This window comes from Chlorocebus sabaeus, chromosome 6, assembly GCF_047675955.1.
Source record: "Chlorocebus sabaeus isolate Y175 chromosome 6, mChlSab1.0.hap1, whole genome shotgun sequence".
Taxonomy (NCBI): Eukaryota; Metazoa; Chordata; class Mammalia; order Primates; family Cercopithecidae; genus Chlorocebus; species Chlorocebus sabaeus.
The window spans coordinates 10,082,596-10,103,447 of NC_132909.1; the positions used below are offsets into that span (position 1 = coordinate 10,082,596).

At 49.9% G+C, this 20,852-nt stretch overlaps 1 protein-coding gene across 1 annotated transcript; it reads right to left on the reverse strand.

Moving 5' to 3' along the window:
• Positions 1-3,196: 3,196 nt before the first annotated feature.
• TPRX2 (tetrapeptide repeat homeobox 2) lies at positions 3,197-5,533 on the reverse strand. Its single transcript, XM_037991471.2, is given in 3 exon segments — positions 3,197-3,925; positions 4,485-4,672; positions 5,509-5,533. Coding segments are annotated over 3 exon segments (942 nt in total).
• Between the last annotated feature and the right edge of the window lie 15,319 nt (positions 5,534-20,852).

The following is a 20,852-nucleotide window of genomic DNA, read 5'->3' on the forward strand; positions in this document are numbered from 1 at the left end:
GAGGTCAGGAGTTTGAGACCGGCCTGGCCAACATGGTAAAACCCCATCTCTACTAAAAATACAAAAATGAGCTGGGTGTGGTGGCTGGCGCCTGTGGTCACAGCTAGGGAGGCTGAGGCAGGAAAATTGCCTGATCCTGGGAGGCGGAGGTGGCAGTGAGCTGAGATTGCACAACTGCACTCCAACCTGGGCGACAGATTGAGACCCTGTCTCCAAAAACAAGAAGAATTGAGGACATTAAAAAGACAGGAATTCTGTTCTACTTAATCCATTCACTTTCTATTCAGCTAATCAGGGCACACGCAAACTCAATCTTCATTCATTAACAACTAATCCATGGCCCGGCGTGATGGCTCACGCCTGTAATCCCAGCACTTTGGGAAGCCAAGGCAGGTGGATCACCTGAGGTCAGGAGTTCCAGACCAGCCTGGCAAACATAGTGAAACCCCATCTCTACTAAAAATATAAAAATTAGCCGGGCGTGGTGGCGGGCACCTGTAATCCCAGCTCCTTGGGAGGCTGGGGCAGGAGAATCGCTTGAACCTGGGAGAGGAGGTTGCAGTGAGCCGAGATTGCGCCACACTGCACTCCAGCCTGGGTGACAGAGTGAAATCCTGTCTCCAAAAAAAAAGAATTGAGGAGATGAAAAAGAGAGGAATTCTGTTCTACTTAATCCATTCACTTTCTATTCAGCTAATCAGGGCACACGCAAATTCCATCTTCATTCATTAATAAACTAATCCATTTTCCATTCACTGTTATGCCTGCAGGGCCCTGAAGCACCACCGTCCCCCTCCCCCAGGCCCAGGATGTGATTCTGAATCTACAGTCAGACTGGACCACCTCTCCCGCCATGCCGCCAGAATGTCCACAGGAACTCCCTCACCTACAATAGATGGATTAGATTCCTCCCTACTCTTCCCACGCTGTCAGAGTCTGACTGGTGTGAAGTTTCCGTGTTTTTATGTGTATTTTACTACCAGGGTCGGCTAGACAAGGAGGAGCTTTCATTACATCCTGGGAGTCTGTCCCCGGCACACACGCACAGCCGTCCTCCCTTCCCCCCACATCTGATCTAATTCTCTCTCTGCTCTGCTGAGGCTGGCCTGGCCTAAGAGGATTAGAGCATTTGCTAAACCGGACCAGGACAGGGTCAGAGAACCCGCTGTGGGGAGACCCAGGGCCAGGACGGCCACCAGGGGGCGGCAGAGGAAGTGAGACGCGGAGAGGGGTGTGGAGTGCCGAGGAGGGGGCGCTCGTTGGCTTAGCACCATGAACTATTTTCATTTTCAAATTTACAATGTTCAGATAAGTTATGAGAGTTCAGAAGAATTGAGCTAGGTTCCCGGAAACAAAATAAACAGATCAACTGAATCCTATGTATGAGACAAATATATTTTTTAAAAATAAGAAATTTAAAATACCATGTGAAATATCAGACAATAATAACAATGAAGTACAAGAAATAAATCTACAGAAAGATGCATGCAAGAGCTCTGTGATGAAATAATCATATTTCAGCCAGACGCAGTGGCTCATGCCTGTAATCTCAGCACTTTGGGAGGCCAAGGGGAGGTTGATCACCTGAGGTCAGCAGTTCGAGACCAGCCTGGCCAACATGGTGAAACCCCATCTCTACTAAAAATACAAAAACTAGCTGGACATGGTGGTGTCCACCTGTAATCCCAGCTACTCAGGAAGCCAAGGCAAGAGAATCACTTGAACCCAGGAGGTACTTTGCAGTGAACCAAGACTGCGCACTCCAGCCTGAGCAACAGAGTGAGACTCTGTCAGAAAAATAATAATAACGATAACAACATTTCATGAAGAACCTTTGTAAAACACCAATTGAATGAATATAAATAAGTACTAAGTCGACTAGACTTTGTAAAAACTTCAATTTCTCCCAAAAACATTTATCAATTTCATGTCATTGCAATTAAAATTCCAACAATTTTCTTGAAGAAACGAAAGCTCAAGTCTGGGCAACATGGAGAAACCTTATCTCTATAAAAAATACAAAAATTAGCCGAGTGTGGTGGACCACACCTGTAGTTCCAGCTAGTCAGGAGGCTGAAGTAGGAGAATCACTTGTACCTGGGAAGCAGAGGTTGCAGTGAGCCAAGATGGCACCACTGCACCCTGTCTCAAGAAAAAATAAACTTTTATAACGGTTTTTGTCCATCAGGTCTAATTTTTAAATTGGATTTTTTCTTCCACTAAAGTATCAATCTGCTGATGAATGTTTTGAATGCTACACACAGTGATCTACTTAACAAAAGCAAAAAGATAAGCCACAGAATAGGAGATCCTCGCAGAATATTAACTCCCAATGGAATTTTATGTTAAAACATCGTGGCTGGGTGCAGTGGCTCATGCCTGTAATCTCAGCACTTTGGGAGGTTGAGGCAGGTGGAACACTTCAAGGTCAGGAGTTCAAGGCCAGCCTGGCCAACATGGTGAAACCCCATCTTTACTAAAAATACAACAATTAGCCAGGCATAGTGGCTGGCACCTGTAGTCCCAGCTACTCAGGAGGCTGAGACTCGAGAGAATCACTTGAACCTAGGAAGCAGAGGTTGCAGTTAGCCAAGATCATGCCACTGCACTACAGCCTGGGCAGCAAAGCAAGGCTCTGACTCAAAAAAATACTTATATGAAATCAACTACAAAAAATGGGCCCAAAAGACCATGAATAGTCACTATTTAATGAAAATAAGAAAAAAATTTTTTAAAAAAACTAAAAATAGTCACTATTTGAAAACGCCTAATGCCCATATGAGAATTTCTCAATCTCTCAATCATCAGGGAAATGAATATTACAACCACAGCAAAGCCACAAGTCACTGGATCAACAAACATTAAAAAGTCTCACAATCCTCAGTGTTGGGGAGGATGCTGACGAGCAGGAGGGCTGGGAAAAGCCCTTTACAAAGCTCTCAAGTGGCATCCACTAATGCCAAACATCCCAGTGAGCAGTGACTCCAATCCCAGCAGAGAAATGCTCAGGCCCTATTCAAATGAGGGGCAGGCACATCCACAGGCCACCTGTGATGGCTGCACAGTGAAGACAGCAAATGTCCGTCTGCAGCCGGGTGGGTAAAGGGTGGTGCATTCACTGCAGAAAGTCACCAGCAGTGTAGACCAGCCACTCCAGGCCCTCTGGGATCTGAAGACCTTTGCAGGCACAGGCCCCCTATAAATCCAGTAATGACCCAAGGACTGAGTGATTTTCGTCCGCAGAGCCATCCTTCTCTTCCTACTGAGATGTCTTGGTAAAGAGTGAGGATTCCTCGAACAGGTCCATGGGCGGGAGCAGCTCCGTGAAGTCAGGGAATAACTGGGTTTCTGGCAACAAGTTGGAGGCATTGGGGCTCTGAGGCCACGCGGCACCTGGGGCTGGGGCTGGGAGTGATCCTGGACCTGGCATCAGGGGTCGGCCTAGGACTGGGTCTGGGATTGGGCCTGGGCCTGAGATGGGGGCAGGGAATGAACCTTGGCTCGAGCCTGGATCTAACATTGAGCCTGAGAGTGGACCTGACATTGGGCCTGGGATCTGGGCTGGGCCTGGGATAGGGCCTGGGATCTGGGCTGGGCCTGGGATAGGAGCTGGCATTGGGGCAGGGCCTGGACCCTGAGCAGCCAGGAGGCCCTCCTGGGCTCCACACCCAGGGCCACCCCAGGTCCGGTGGAGGCTGTAGATCGTGGGTTCTGCTGCTGGGAGGACTCCCCAGGGGCCCGGCTGAGGGGAGACCCAGGAACCCCGGCCCTGCGGGAACTCAGGACCCCCAGGGACGGAGGCAGCGGCTGCAGGGACTAGGGGTGCAGCGCGGGCTCCTCGGCCTCTCAGCTCAGGGACGCGCTGCGGCTGCTGCTGGAGCCGTCGCTCCCGAGCTAGTTTGGCGCGGCGATTCTTGAACCACACCTGGGGGCAGAGGGGACAGGGAGGAGGTGTGAAGGAGGGCCTCGCGCGGTCCGGTGAGCCGCTTGGGGGCGGGGCCGGCCTCAAGCCTCTCCCTGTGTTCACCTCCACCCCGCGCCCACCATAAGAGGGCCCCCGGCTCCCAGGCCTGGAGAAGGGAGGGGAGAGGGAGGGGAAAAGAGGGGGAGGAGGGTGGGGTGGGAGGGGAGGAGGGTGGGGTGGGAGGGGTGAAGGGTGGGGTGGGAGGGGAGGAGCGGGGCCTGCTGCCCGGGAGCCCGGGGGGCCAGGGAGGGTTCGAGGGAAGGGACTGCGGGTTCTCAGGGGGGCCTGAGGTCTGGGCACCGGGAGACCTCGTGGGGGACAGCTTGGGCCGATCCTGTGGGCGGGTTTGGGTTGGCAGAGAGTTGGAACAGGACTCAGGATGCAGCCCGGGTCTACACTGGCGGGACCCCTTGCGTGGCAGGGCAGGAGGTGGTCGGGCGGGCCAGGCCCCGGGGAGTGACAGAGGTGAAGAGGCTCCTTGGGGTGACTGGGGCGGGCGGGGTGGGGCTGGGAGTCAGACCTGCAGTTGGTGCTCCTTGAGGCCCAGTGCCTTTGCCAGATTCAGTCGCTTGTCATAGTTCGGGTACTGGTCGTTCTGAAAGTAACTTTCTAGCACTTCTTGCTGGCTTTGAGTGTAGACCGTGCGCTCCTGCCGCTGTCTCCTTGGAGGGTCCGGGGCCAGGGAAGGGCCTGGGGGCGGGAGGGAAACAGGTCAGAGAAGCCCCCAGGGAGCCCCTGGCCCCGCCTAGGGACCCCGTCCCCTGCCCGAGGCCAGGAGCCCAGGCAGTGTGGGCTGGGACGGCACCACAGATGGCAGCCTGGTATCCGGACCAGACCTTGCACCCCTCTGGGCCTCAGGATCCACATCTAGGAAATGCGCATGATAACAGCTCCTGTATTATTAGGGACCCCACAGAAGGGAAGGCAGGCAGCCTAGGCGTCTCACCTGGGAGCAGACAGGGCTGCTTCAGGCCTGCTCAGCCCTCCCCAGCTGCCCCTTCCCCTCCCATCCAAGGGCTATAGGGACCCTGACCCTTGCAGGGGTGCAGGCACCTGCCCAGTCCTCTGCTCCACTCAACTGCATGGTTTAATATCTTTCCTTCTTTCTTTTTCTTGGAGAGGGGATCTCGCTCTGTCACCCAGGCTGGAGTACAGTGATGTGATCACTCAAGGCAGCCTCCACCTCCTGGCCTCAAGCAATCCCCCCGCCTCAGTCTCCCAAGTAGCTGGGACCACAGGTGTGCACCACCACCCCTGGGTAACTTTTGTATTTTTGGTAAAGACGGGTCTCACTGTGTTGGCCCAGCTGGTTTCAGAGTCCTGGGCTCAAGTGATCCTCTCAACTTGGCCTCCCAAAGAGCTGGGATCACAGGCTCTGCCCAGTTGCATGATTTTTCATTTCCCAAATGCCGCTAAGTTCTCCCCTCTCTGCAGGACAGGAAGCCTCCCGCACAGGCCCAGCCCTGCTCTGGCTGCCCAGATCTGCACTCTGCAGCCTCGGCCCGAGATCAGCTCAGACCCCTCACACCCCTGCCCCCGCTCACCTTGGCGATGACCAGGGTCTTGCATCCTGCGTCCTGCTCTGTTCCCAGACACGAGTGTGTACTGACAGGTGTTTGGCTCTTAAATCACTTCTGTGCTGTGCCCACCCTGGCCCACCCTGCCGGGACCCTCCCTTTCCCACCCTGCCCTGCAGTCCCGCCCCATGGAGGAGCTGAATGATGGATGAATCCTTCATCACTGATCAGGTACTTCTGCCAAGCTGTGCTGGGAGCTGGGGAACCTCAGTGGACAACACAGCCTTGGTTTCACCCTCGTGGGCCCAGGCGAGGTGGCATTCCACGCGGGGTTGGGGAGTCAGCATTGTGACCTGTGGTTGGGGTCCCCATCTCAGGAGAGGCACCGCCAGTCAGCCCCCAGGAGTCATCCTTGTTCCTCCCCAGGGCTGGGGCCCCGCATGCCCAATGTCAGCGAGTCTACCCACTCCTCCCGGCTCCCGGGCTGCCCACCTTGTCCAGCCACCATCCCTCCCTCCTGGGTCACCCCACAGCCTCCTCTTTGGTCCTTTGAGGCCACTCTGGCCCCTACTATTCATTCTTGTAGTTACCTCCCCTCCAACCAGGAGGGGACTCAGGTCTGATGGATATTTCCATGGGCCGCTGCTGACCGGCTCTTGTGAGTGAATGAACCCACTGCTGATGTATACAGGGAACCCATGACCTTAGTTCACACAAGTCAGGTCCCTTCAAGATGCATCCGCTGTGTCAGACCCCTGGCTGCCCTCATCTCCTCATAGCAGGACCCACGTGGGTTCAGGGGTCAAGGAGATTGACAAGGCTCATGATCCGGGGAGCTAAAAATTAGTCAATCAAGGCCGGACACGGTGGCTCACACCTGTAATCCTAGCACTTTGGGAGGCCGAGGTGGGCAGATCACCTGAGGTCAGGATTTCGAGACCAGCCTGGCTAACATGGCAGAACCCCGTCTCTACTAAAACTACAAAAAGAATAGATGGACCTGGTGGCAGGCACCTGTAATCCCAGCTACTTGGGAGGCTGAGGCAAGAGAATCACTTGAACCTGAGGGGTGGAGGTTGCAGTGCAGCCTGGGCAACAGAGGGAGATTCCGTCCCCACCCCCTGCAAAAAAAAAAAAGAAAAGAAAAGAAAAACAAATGACTCATGCAATCAATTTCAAAATTCAATAAAACTCAGACATAAACAGGCCTCGCTCATTGTTTTCACCAGATACTTAGAGTTCTGTTGTAGAAAGCAGCATCCCCAGCAATGATTCCTCATCACATGCGTTGTCCAGCTTCATCTACAGGACATGCTGGGAACACAGTAGTGACCCCAGAGATTTTACACTCTGGCTATTTATTTGGCCAATAAAGGCATAAACAGATAAACAAGCTCACTGGTACTATTTTATGAAGATAGACATTTAAATATAAGAAAGTTCGGGCCGGGCGCGGTGGCTCAAGCCTGTAATCCCAGCACTTAGGGAGGCCGAGACGGGTGGATCACGAGGTCAGGAGATCGAGACCATCCTGGCTAACACGGTGAAACCCCGTCTCTACTAAAAATACAAAAAACTAGCCGGGCGAGGTGGCGGGCGCCTGTAGTCCCAGCTACTCCGGAGGCTGAGGCAGGAGAATGGCGGGAACCCGGGAGACGGAGCTTGCAGTGAGCTGAGATCCAGCCACTGCACTCCAGCCCGGGCTACAGAGCAAGACTCCGTCTCAAAAAAAAAAAAATAAAATAAATAAATATAAGAAAGTTCGGCCGGGCGCAGTGGCTCATACCTGTAATCCCAGCACTTTGGGAGGCCGAGGCGGGAGGATAACCTGAGGTCGGGAGTTCGAGACCAGCCTGACCAACATAGACAAACTCCGTCTCTACTAAAAATACAAAATTAGCTGGGCATGGTAGCACATGCCTGTAATCCCAGCTACTCAGGAGGCTGAGGCAGGAGAATTGCTTGAACCTGGGAGGTGGAGGTTGTGGTGAGCCAATATCGCACTATTGCACCCCAGCCTGTGCAACAATAGTGAAACTCCGTCTCAAAATAAATAAATAAATAAATAAATATAAACTGAAACAAAACAAATAGTGGCTGGGCATGATGGCTCATGCATGTAATCCTAGGGCTTTGGGAGCCAAGGCAGAAAGATCACTTGAGGTCAGGAGTTCGAGACCAGCCTGGGCAACATAGCGAGACCTTATCTCTACAAAATATATATATATTTAAAAAACTAGCCAGGCATGGTGGTAGGTACCTGTAGTCCCAGCTACTTGGGAGGCTGAGGCGGGAGGATCCCTGGAGCCCAGGAATTCGAGGCTGCAGTGAGCCGTGATCAAACTACTGCACTCCAGCCTGGGCGACAGAAGAGCGAGACCCTGTCTTGGAAATAAATAAATAAATTGTAAAACAAATAGATGGTATGTTTACAAGTTCGCTGCACTATTTTTTTTTTTTTTTTTTTTTTTTTTTTTTGAGATGGAGTCTCACTCTGTCGCCCAGGCTGGAGTGCAGTGGTGCAATCTTGGCTCCACTGCAAGCTCTGCCTCCCGGGTTCATGACATTCTCCTGCCTCAGCCTCCCCAGCAGCTGGGACTACAGGCGCCCACCACCATGCCTGGCTAATTTTTTTATATTTTAAGTAGAGCTGGGGTTTCACCGTGTTAGACAGGATGGTCTCGATCTCTTGACCTCGTGATCCACCTGCCTCAGCCTCCCGAAGTGCTGGGATTACAGGCATGAGCCACCGCACCCGGCCGCACTGTACTCTTTTAAATGGTTGCTTAGTATCTCATAGTGGCATCCTTCCATCCTGTAGCTATATTCTGCTTCCTTCTGGGAACAGTTTACCATAATTGCACATTTTGTTCCACTTTTCGGTAGCTGGGAACACATTATTCACCAAGGTAGATGATGGCCCTGCTGTCAACAGAAATGCTCTCACAGTTTTCTTGGTCTATAAGATGTGAGTAGAAGGTCCCCTTCACTGTCACTGTAACTTCTTTTTTTTTTTTTTTTTTTTCTTGAGACGGAGTCTTGCTCTGTCGCCCAGGCTGGAGTGCAGTGGCCGGATCTCAGCTCACTGCAACCTCTGCCTCCCGGGTTTACGCCATTCTCCTGCCTCAGCCTCCCAAGTAGCTAGGGCTACAGGCGCCCACCACCTCACCTGGCTAGTTTTTTTTTTTTTTGTATTTTTTAGTAGAGACGGGTTTTCACCGTGTTAGCCAGGATGGTCTCGATCTCCTGACCTCGTGATCCACCCGTCTCGGCCTCCCAAAGTGCTGAGATTATAGGCTTGAGTCACCGCGCCCGGCCTTGTAATTTCTAAAAGAAATCAAATGTAAGACTTTGCATATTCGAGGCCAGGCGTGGTAGTTTATGCCTATAATCACAGCACTTTGGGAGGCCGAGGTGGGCGGATCATGAGGTCAGGAGTTTGAGGCCAGTCTGGCCAACATAGTGAAACCCCATCGCTACAAAAAATACAAAAAAATAGCTGGGCGTGGTGGCAGGCGCCTGTAATCCCAGCTACTTGGGAGGCAGAGGCAGGAGAATTGCTTGAACCCAGGAGGCAGAGGTTGCAGGAAGGCTAGATCGCACCACTGCACACCAGCCTGAGTGACAGAGCAAGACTCTGTGAAAAAAAAAAAAAAAAAAAAAAAAAAAAACTTTGCATATTCGATTGGCAAAGATTAAGACAAGAGACTCTACCTAGGCTTAGTAGGTGAAGGGGTAGGGAATCTGATTATTTCTCCAGAAATGGTTTTGGAGCATAGGTTGATTTTTTTGTTTTGTTTTGTTTTGGTTTTGGTTTTGGTATTTTTGGTTTTGAGACGGTCCTGCTCTGTTACCCAGACTGGAGTACGGTGGCATGATCACAGGTCACTGCAGCCTTGACCTCGTGGGCTCAAGCGATCCTCCCACCTCAGCCTCCCAAGTTGCTGGGACTACAGGCACCCACCACCCTGCCCGGCTAATTTCTTATATTTTTTGTAGAGACAGGGTTTTGCTCTCTTGCCCAGCCTGATCTCCAACTCCTGGGCTCAGGCGATCCTGCTGGCTCAACCTCCCACATTGCTGGGATTGTAAGTGTGAGCCACCATGCCCGGCTGGTTGGTTTTTAAGACTGACTTGGTGATACCTGTCAATGTCCATCAGCTAAAGACCATCAGAGGGACACCAGTGGTCAAGCAAAGTTGAGTTTAGTGTCTTCTTGCAAGAAGGAGGAACACGAAAGGGAAGGGAATCTTTGGGGCCTCTCACTAAGAGGGTGTTTGAAAGTATGTTTTAGATTGATGCGAAAGGAATTGTGGCTTTTGCCCTTGCTTTTTTTTTTTTTTTTTTTTTTTTTTTGGTGAAATGGTATCTCGCTCTGTCACCCAGGCTAGAGTGCAATGGAGTGATCGATCTCGGCTTATTGTAACATCTGCCTCCCAGATTCAAGCTATTCTCCTGCCTTAGCCTCCCGAGTAGTTGGGATTACAGGCACCCACTACCACGCCCAGCTAATTTTTGTATTTTTAGTGGAGATAGGGTTTTGCCATATTGACCAGGCTGGTTTCAAACTCCAGACCTCAGGTGATCCGCCCACCTCGGCCTCCCAAAGTGCTGGGATTACAGGCGTGAGCCACCACTCCCGGCTGCCCTTGCTTTTAATGGCAAATGTTATAGGATTTGAACTTGTTTGATAATTTTGGAAAGGGTTCAAAACAGAGTGACTTTTATACCAAAAGAATGTAAACCAAAAAAAAAAAAATGTTTAAAAACAGGAAAAAAAAAAAGAATTTAAATCAGGGAAGCGAAGAAATATTTGTGCACTAATGTTCACGGCAGTATCTTTTACAATAGCCAAAAGGCTGAAACAATCCAAATGTCTATCAAATGAATGAACAAAATGTGGTCTATCCGTGCAATGGAATATTCTTCAGCCTTAAATAGGAAGTTCTGGCACAGGCTACAACCTCCATGAACCTAGAAAGTATTTATGCTAGATGAAATAAGCCAGGACAAATATGGTATGATTCCACTCCCAAGAAATATCTAAAATAGACAAATTCATAGAGACAGCAAATAAGCTAGAGGTTCCCAAGGGTTGGGGATAGGGAGAATGAGGAGTTCAATATTGGATAAGTACAAAGTTTCAGTTTGGGGCCGGGCGCCCTGGCTCATGCCTGTAATCCCAGCACTTTGGGAGGCTGAGGCGAGTGGATTTCTTGCCCAGGAGTTCCAGACCAACCTGGGCAACATGGTGAAACCCCGTCTCTACTAAAAATACAAAAATTAGCCAGGCATGATGGCGGGCACTACTCAGGAGACTGAGGCGGGAGGATCACTTGAGCCCGGGAGGTGGAGGTTTCAGTGAGCCAAGATAGCACCACTGCACTCCAGCCTGGGCAACAGAGCGAGATCCTGTATCTAAAAACATAAAAGTAAATAAATAAATTAAAGGTTAGGATGGTAAATTGTATGTTATGCCTATTTTACTGCAGTTTTAACATGTAAGAAAAGTGGTTTTGCTCTGGGTTCGATGCTGTCAGGGAAAGCGGGTCACTCTGATTCTCTTACCTTGAAGGTGAGGGGAATGAGGAGTGCCCAGAAATAGGGTTTTTGTATAGAAACAGTGTCACTTGTATTCGACAGAATAGGACAGGGATCTTTGTGGTTTGAACAACATGTTTCCCTCTGGGTTCAGACATGATTACAGAGAGCTCAGGGCAACACAAGGAATAACCTTGGGCATTTGTGCTTGTTTCTTTGTTTAAATCCAGTTCTTGCACCATGCATTGTGTTTTATGAAATCCTTTCTTTTTTTAATAATGTTTGTTTATTTATTCATTTATTTATTTTTTTATTGAGACGGAGTTTCACTCTTTCACCCAGGCTGGAGTCCAATGGTGCGATCTTAGCTCACTGCAACCTCTGTCTCCTGGGTTCAAGCAATTCTCCTGCCTCAGCCTCCCGAGTAGCTGGGATTACACGCGCCCACCACCAGACCCAGCTAATTTTTGTATTTTTAGTAGAGATGGGGATTCGCCATGTTGGCCAGGCTGGTCTCGAACTCCCGATCTCAGGCAATCTGCCCACCTCAGCGTCCCAACGTACTGAGATTACAGGCATGAGCCACGGTGCCCCGCCTGAAATCCATTCTATACAAAGAGAGAGCATGGAAGGCGTGGATGTGAGTGCAAGGCCAGCCCCTGGCCATTGGGGGCTGCTTTTCTCTTTCTGGTATTTCACCCTTGTACTGAACATTCTAGGCAGTGTCTCAGAGCAGCTGGGAAGCCCTGGAGGTCCTTGTTACTATCAGCTGTGTGACCTTGGGCAAAAGCCTTCCTCCCTCCAGGATCAGTTTCCCCACCTATACAATGGGCCTGGGTGGATTCACGCATCTCTTATCATGACATCTGCTCAGGAGGGGACCTGGCACAGAGAACCCTCCCTGATCCCTCCCCTGCTCCCCTGGTTTGGAGAATCTTCCCCAGTCCTTGCAAGTTTGTCCCCAGGGCAATGTCACTAGCGGCCCTGCCTCAACTCACCTCCCCCCTGCAGGAGATACTGATCAACATTATTATCTTGAAAACCAGCCTCCTCCCCAGCCCCCACCGATGCACCAAGTTTAAGCCAGCAATTTTCTTTTTTGTTTTTTTTTGTTTTATGTTTTTTGGTGTTTTGAGACAGAGTCTCCTTCTGTCACCCAGGCTGGAGTGCAGTGTCGCAATCTCAGCTCACTGCAACCTCCGCCTCCTCAGTTCAAGCCATTCTCCTGCCTCAGCCTCCCGAGTACCTGGGATTACAGGCGCCCACCACCATGCCTGGCAAAGTTTTGTGTTTTTAGTAGAGCCAGGGTTTCGCCACGTTAGCCAGGCTGGTCTCAAACTCCTGACCTCAAGGGATCTGCCCACCTTGGCCTCCCAAAGTGCTGGGATTATAGGCATGAGCCACCATGCCCAGCCATAAGCCAGCAATTTTCAAGATCTAGTTGGCATCAGAATCCCCTGAAGAGCTCCTTAAAACCCAGATCCCTGGGTCTCACCCCTAGAGTTTCAGTTTCTGATTAGCAGGTGATGCTGACACCACTGAGATGCAGCAGGAACCACACTCTGAGAACGGCTGTTGTCAGTACAGCGGCAAGCCTGTCTGTCCACCTCAGCCCCACACCTGGCCTCTGTCTCAGAGCTTGCCTTGTTTAGGCACAGGAAGAGGCCGGCAAACAGGGCAGGAAGGATGGAGACTTGAGCCAGGGCCAGATGGCATCAGACCTTGGAGGAGTTCAAATGTTATTCCCAGAAAACAGAAAATAAGAGAAAGGTGCAGAAGTAGGAAGACATCATAAGCTTGGGAAGCCGGGCGTCGCGGTGGGGCACAGCGGGGAGAAGAAAAAAAATAAGAAGACAGATATAAGAAATAGGGGCTGGGCACGGTGGCTCACACCTGTAATCCCAACACTTTGGGAGGCCGAGGCGGGCAGATCACAAGGTCAGGAGTTCGAGACCAGCCTGGCTAACATGGTGAAACCCTGTCTCTACTAAAAATACAAAAATCAGTCTGGTGTGGGTAGCAGGTGCCTGTAATCCCAGCTACTCGGGAGGCTGAGGCAGGAGAATCACTTGAATGTGGGAGGCAAAGGTTGCAGTGAGCTGAGATCGTGCCATTGCACTCCAACCTGGGCGATGGAATGAGATTCTATCTCAAAAAAAAAGAAAGAGAGAGAGAAAGAAAGAAAAAGAGAAGGAAGGAAGGAAGGAAGGAAGGAAGGAAGGAAGGAAGGAAGGAAGGAAGGAAGGAAGGAAGGAAGGAGAAAGAAAGAGAGAGAGAGAGAGAGAAAGGAAGGAAGAGAGAGAGAGAGAAAGAAAGGAAGGAAGGAAGAAAGAAAGTGAGAGAGAGAAAGATAGCAAAGTAGGAAAAGAAGGAAAAGAAAGAAAAAAGGGAGGCCGGGCGCAGTGACTCACACCTGTAATCCCAGCACTTTGGGAGGCTGAGACAGGGGGTGGGAGGAATCGCTTAAGCCCAGGAGTTTGAGATCATCCTGGGCAACAAAGTGAGACCCCATCTCTACCGAAAATACAAAAATTAGCCGGGCATGGTGGTGCATATCTATAGTCCCAGCTACTCAGGAGCCTGAGGTGAGAGGACCATTTGAGTGTGGGAGGTCAAGGCTGCAGTAAGCTGTGATGGCATCACTACACTCCAGCCTGGGCGACTCAGCAAGAACCTGTCTCAAAAAATTAAAAAAATAAAAATAAAAAGAACACAAGTTTCTTGAACCATGCTTGAGCAGCAAAGTAAAGAGACAAGAAAGCCGGGCGTGGTGGCTCAAGCCTGTAATCCTAGCACTTTGGGAGGCTGAGGCGGGCGGATCGCGAGGTCAGGAGATCGAGACCGTCCTGGCTAATACGGTGAAACCCCGTCTCTACTAAAAATACAAAAAAATTAGCCAGGCTTGGTGGTGGGCGCCTGTCGTCCCAGCTACTTGGGAGACTGAGGCAGGAGAACGGTGTGAACCTATGAGGCAGAGCTTGCAGTGAGCCGAGATTGCGCCACTGCACTCCAGCCTGGGTGACAGAGCGAGACTCCGTCTCAAAAAAAAAAACAAAACAAAAAAACATAAAATGAAAGTGTAGAAACTGGAAAACAAGACATAGGTACAGTTTTGCTCCCACATGCACAGCAGGCATGAGGGGTGACACACAGGAAGCTGCTGAGAATGGTGGCCCCATGGACGGTCCGCCATGGGACCAGGGAGAATTTTCCTGGCATGCACTGCGAATTCCCCAAGGGGCAGGGTTATTAACGATGTAAAATGTAAGTGAAATGGGCCAGGTGCAGTGGCTCATGCCTGTAATCCTAGCACTTTGGGAAGCCAAGGTGGGTGGATCGCTTGAAGTCAGGAGTTCGAGACCAGCCTGGCCAACATGGCGAAATCCTGTCTGTGCTAAAAATACAAAAATTAGCTACATGTGGTGTTGTACACCTGTAGTCCCAGCTACTTGGGTGGCTGAGGCAGGAGAATCGCTTGAACCCAGGAGGCAGAGGTTGTAGTGAGCCCAGATCGTGCCACTGCACTCCAGCCTTGGCAACAGAGTGAGACTTCATCTAAAAAAAAAAAAAAAAAGTAATAAGATAATATAAAGTCTATTGTGTTTTTAGAAAATTGGTTCCTTTCTCTGGTATCTCTAGACCACATTCCCTTTCTCTTGGGAATAGAGTTTCTTTTTCCCAAATTCATAGAAAATAGCTGCTTTTTCATCTACTGCTCTGGGTCTTGGGTTTTCTCTAGAAAATGTCTCCTTTCTGGCCCACCTATAGGGGCATTGAAGTAAAACACTGGTTGAGGAAAACTCACACACCAAGTGTAGTGGTGCAATCATGGCTCATACGGCTTGGTGCTTCTGGACGGTGATTACACAGATGTGTTCCTTCCTTCCTTTCTTCCTTCCTTCCCTCTCTCTCTCTCTCTTTCTTTCTCTCTTATTTTTGAGATAGGGTCTCCCTATGTCACCCAGGCTGGTCTCAAACTTCTGAGCTCAAGCGATCCACCCTCCTCAGCCTCCCAAAGTGTTGGGATTACAGGCGTGAGCCACCGCACCCAGCCATGTATGCATTTCTGTTAGTACAATACTAGAAGTAGAATTTTGGGGTCACAGATAAGCCATTTGTTCACATTTTACAGGTAACGCTGAACAGATTTCCAAATCGATTTTACCAGTTTACATTTTCAGTTACTGCATATCCTCACCAAAACTTGGCATGGTCTGTCTTTATTTTCTGTTTCTTTGTTTGTTTGTTTGTTTTTGGCAGGGGTTGGGGGTGGGGAGGAGGACGGAGTCTTGCTCTGTCATCCAGGCAGGAGTGCAGTTGCCCAGTCTCATCTCACAGCAAACTCCGCCTCCCGGGTTTGAGCGATTCCCCCACCTCAGCCCTCCAAGTAGCTGGGATTGCAGGTGCCCGCCACCATGCCCGGCTAATTTTTGTATTTTTAGTAGAAACGGGTTTTCACCATGTTGGCCAGGCTGGTCTCAAATTCCTGGCCTCAAGTGATCTGCCTGCCTCCGCCTCCCAAAGCGCTGGGATTACAGGCACGAACCACCACACCTGGCCAGACTGTTGAGTGTTTATTCACCGTTTACATATCTTCTCAGAGCACTGTCAATTCAAGTCCTTTGCCCATTTTTAAATCAGGGTTTTTTTGTTGTTGTTGTTGTTGTTTTATTGTTGAGTTTTAGGAGTCGGTATATTCTGATTATCAATCCCTTAAAAAGTATGTGATTTGCAAATGTTTTTTCCTATTCTGTGACTTGCCTCTTTACTCTGTTGATAGTGGTTTGTTGTTGTTGTCGTTTTTGAGAGGGAGTCTCACTCTGTCCCCCGGGGCTGGAGTGCAGTGTGGCAATGTCGGCTCACTGCAAGCTCCGCCTCTCCGGTTCAGGCCATTCTCCTGCCTCAGCCTCCGGGGTAGCTGGGACTACAGGCGCCCGCCACCACGCCCGGCTAATTTTTTGTATTTTTAGTAGAGATGGGGTTTCACCATGTTAGCCAGGATGGTCTCGATCTCCTGACCTCGTGATCCGCCCACCTCGGCCTCCCAAAGTGCTGAGATTACAGGCGTGAGCCACCGAACCCGGCCTATAGTGGGTTTTTTTTTTTGTTTTTTGGGGTTTTTTTTAGATACAGGGGCTCGTTCTGTCGCACAGGCTGCAGTGCAGTGGCGCAATCATGACTCACTGCAGCTGCAGACTCCTCGCCTCAAGCGATCCTCCCGCCTGGCCTCCCAAAGTGCTGAGTGACAGGTGTCGCCTCCGTGCCCACCCGTCCCCTCACTCTGTCCTTAATTATCCCTCCCTCCCAGTCATTGTCTTTCCCAGCCCAGCGCCCCAGGTGAATGTCAGGAGCTGGATTCCCATGGTGTCCTTTGTATTGCAAATTGCACAGTGAGGTGTGAATGTGGCCAGTGGATAACGTCCTCGGCTCCTCCTGGCGTCTGTTTTGTCTATTCTGTTCCCACCTAATCTCTTCCTCTCTTCCTCCACCCTGCTCTCCGTTTCTCCTCTGAAATGCATTTTCTCTCTCCCTCTCTCTCTCTCCCTCTCTCTGTGTGTGTGTGTTTCTCCTCTCTCTCGCTCTCTCTCTTCTCTCCTCCATACTTTACGGAGGCTAAAACCTTGGGAGGCAGAGGTGGGTGGATCACCTGAGGTCGAGAATTCGAGACCAGCGTGGCCAACATGGCAAAACCCCGTCTCTACTAAAAAATACAAAAATTAGCCGGGTGTGGTGGCGCGCACCTGTAATCCCAGCTACTCGGTAGGCTGAGGCAGGAGAATCGCTTGAACCCGGGAGGCGGAGGTTGCAGTGAGCCGAGATTGCGCCATTACAGAGCAAGACTCCTCCTCAAAAAAAAAATAGTCCCGAAGTTACCCCGACAAAGCTGCGCCCCCTTGCGGTGTGACCCCCCCCCGCCCCCTCAGTTTACTTCCCTCCAGTGTTTTTTCATCTTTAACCTGAGATGCACCAGGAAGGCTGAGATTGGATCCCAATTGCCTCAGGAAAGTTAATTAACCTCTCCTGATCCTTAAAACCAGGGAGGAGCACGGCCCCTCCCTCAGGGAGCTGTACTGACGTTTCAATGAGTGAAGGGGCTTAACTATCAGTGCCTGGCACCTAGGAGGAGCTCCGTGAAGGGTTTAGCCGTGATTTTATCATCATTGTGTGCCCCAGGCACCAGTGCTTTTCCATGGAGGGGAGAGGAGTGGAGGAGGAGGGGGCATTGTTTCGATAAAACTCCCCGAAGTCCCCTCCCCCACGGGTCATGCGTCTGAACCTAATCCTCGCTAATTCCCCTGCCATTCTGCTGAGGCTGGACTGTTGCCATAAGAGGATTGGAGCATTTGCTAAATTAGTCCTGGTCAGGGGCAGAGAAAACAGCTGGGGGAAGGGAGACCAGGAGGGACAGAGACATATGGGGGTGAGGGAAGAAACGGAGAGAGGGAACGAGGGCAGAGAATCACTGACCATTGAAACCTAGGAAGGAGAAAACAACAGAGAAGAGAGGAGTGGCGGTCAGGCGCAGTGGCTTGCCCCTGAAATCCCAGCGCTTTGAGAGGCCGAGGTGGGAGGATCGTTTAGAGACCAAGAGTTCAAAGCCGCACTGGGCAACATAGCAAGACCCCATCTCTACACATGCATAAATAAAAATTTGAGAACAGGAGTAAAATGAAAGACAGAAAATGGAAGGGACAGAGACCAGCAAGGAGGTGGGCAACCTGATGAGATGAATATCAAGACTGGGTCCACCCCCTCCTAGCTTGGGACCTCGGGCAGGTCACCCAGATGCCCCCTGCCTCAGTTTCTGCGTCTGTGAAATAGGGATCATAATAATAGTATCATCTGATGGACCATTCTGAGGATTAAAAGAGTTAGAACCGACTTATGCCACTGCCTGCTCAATAATTTTATTTTCTTGTCCTTCTGATTTACTAAGTTATAATTTATGTCCTATAAAATCCATTGTTGTTTCCCCAACTCTTTTTTTTTTTTTTTTTTTTTTTTTGAGACAAGAATCTCAGTGTCACCCAGGCTGGAGTGCAGTGGCACAATCTCAACTCACTGCAACCTCTGCCTCCCAGGTTCAAGCGATTCTCCCACCTCTGCCCTCCAAGTAGCTGGGATTACAGGCACCCGTGACCACATCCAGCTAATTTTTATACTTTTAGTACACACAGGGTTTCGCCATGTTGTCCAGGCTGGTCTCAAACTCCTGACCTCAGGTGATCCGCCCTCCTCGGCCTCCCAAAGTGGTGGGATTACAGGCGTGAGCCACTGCGCCCAGCCTACCTGACTCCTTTTTCACTCTTAATGAAATACATTCTTTTTCTAGGGTGTGATAAGTTTGGGGAATTATATACAGTCCCAGAAACCATCACCATAATAAAGATAGGGAACATTTCTAGCACCCCCCGAAGATCCTCATTTGTTCCTTTGCAGTAAATCTCTCCAGCTGCTCCCTAGGTCCTGACAAGCACTATCTGCTCTCTGCCCGGTAGAGTTTTATCTTTTCTAGAATCTCATAGGCATGGAATTGTACGGTATTTGCTTCTTGTTGTTAATTTTATTTTTATTTATTTATTTCAGTATTTGTTTCTTTGTTCCTGGTTTCATTTCTTTTTTTTTTTTTTTTTTTTTGTGACAGTGTCTCACTCTGTTGTCCAGGCTGGAGTGCAGTAGCGCGGTCTCAGCTCACTCCAGTCCCAACTTCAAGGACTCAAGCGATCCTCCCACCTTAGGACCCCAAGTAACTGGATCTATAGGCACGTGCCACTATACCCAGGAAATTTTTTTAAATTTTTTTTAGTAGAGACAGGGTCTCATTATGTTGTCCAGGCTGGTCTGGAACTCCCGGGCTAAGGTGATCCTTCTCCCACCTCGGCCTCCCAAAGTGCTGGGATTACAGGTGTGAGACACATGCCCAGCCTGGATTCAATTTTCTTTCTTTTTTTTAAGACGTGGGGTCTCACTCTGTCGCCCAGGCTGGTCTTGAACTCCTGAGCTCAAGCAATCCTTCCACCTCCATCTTCTGAAGTGCTGGGGTTACCGGTGTGATCCTCTGTGCCCAGCCTGGATTTAATTTTCTTTCTTTTTTTTAAGACATGGGGTCTCACTCTGTCGCCCAGGCTGGTCTTGAACTCCTGAGCTCAAGCAATCCTCCCACTTCCGTCTTCCAAAGTGCTGGGGTTACAAGTGTGAGTCACTGTGCCCAGCCCTAGTTTCTTTCACTGGGATATCAACTACTGGGAGTTCATTCCTTTTCATAAATGAGGAATATCTTTTTTTCTTTTTTTGAGACAGAGTCTCGCTCTGTCACCCAGGCTGGAGTGTAGTGGCGCAATCTCAGCTTATTGCAATATCTGCCTCCTGGGTTCAAGCGATTCTTATGCCTCAGCCTCCCAAGTAGATGGGATGACAGGCATGTGCCACCACGCTCGGCTAATTTTTGTGTTTTTAGTAGAGACAGGGTTTCCCCATGCTGGCCAGGCTGGTCTCAAACTCCTGACCTCAAGCAATCCACCCACCTCCACCTCCCAAAGTGCTGGGATTACAGGCGTGAGCCACCGTGCCTGGCTCAGGGTATCCTTTTGTATGGATGCATCAGGGCTTCTTTCTCCCTCCACCTGCAGATGAACGTCTGGATAGTTTTCAGCTTGGGACCATTATGACTAAAGCTGCCAGGAATAGCATAAGTACAAGTTCAGTAAAAATAATAATAGTAAAGACCCAAGTGCCTGGTCAACATGGCGAAACCCCATCTCTACTAAAAATACAAAAATTAGCTGAGCGTGGTGGCGTGCCTCTGTAATCCCAGCTACTCGGGAGGCTGAGGCAGGAGAATCACTTGAACCCGGGAAGCAGAGGTTGTGGTGAGCAGAGATCACACCACTGCACTCCAGCCTGGGCGACAGAGCAAGATTCCATCTCAAAATAATAATAATAGGTTAAGATAAATGTTTAGCATGATGATTTCAAGGTTCATCCATGTCGTGTTTATCAGTGCTTCTTCCTTTTCATGGCTGAGTAATATTCCCTTGCATGGGTAGACCACATTTGTTTCTGTGGACAGACATTTGAATTGCTTCATCTTCTGGCTACTGTGAATTGTCCTGCTATAAATTTGAGCGTACAAGTTTTGTTTGAACACCTGCTTTCCGTTCTTTGAGGCATATACTTTGGAGTGGAATTGTTAGGTCACTATATAGCTCCAGGACATTTTCGTCATCCCAAAAGGACCCAATATTCATTAAGCAGTCACTCCTCATTCAACCACACAGCACCCCTCACCCCAGCCCCTGGCAGCCACTACGTTTCCGTCTCTATGGATTTGCCTTTTTTTTTTTCTTTTCCGAAATAGACTCTCAGACTGTTGCCCAGGCTGCCAGGCTGGAGTGCAGTGGTGCGATCTCAGCTCACTGCAACCTCTGCCTCTCAGGTTCAAGCAATTCTCATGCCTCAGCCTCCCGAGTAACTGGGATTACAGGCACGCACCACCACGCCCGGCTAACTTTTGTATTTTTAGTAGAGACGGGGTTTTACCGTGTTAACCAGGCTGGTCTCAAATTCCTGACCTCAAGTGATCCGCCCACCTCAGCCTCCCAAAGTGCTGGGATTACAGGCGTGAGCCACCACCCCTGGTCAGATTTGCCTATTCTGAATATTTCATATAATTAGGATAATACAATATATGGTCTCTGTGTCTGGCTTCTTCTGTGAATGTACTTAATGCCACTGAATTAAGCACCTTAAAATGGGAAAAATGAATTAAGAATCATGCAGTGGAACAGATGGTACATTTTATAGTATGTGTATTTTACCACAAAAATAAA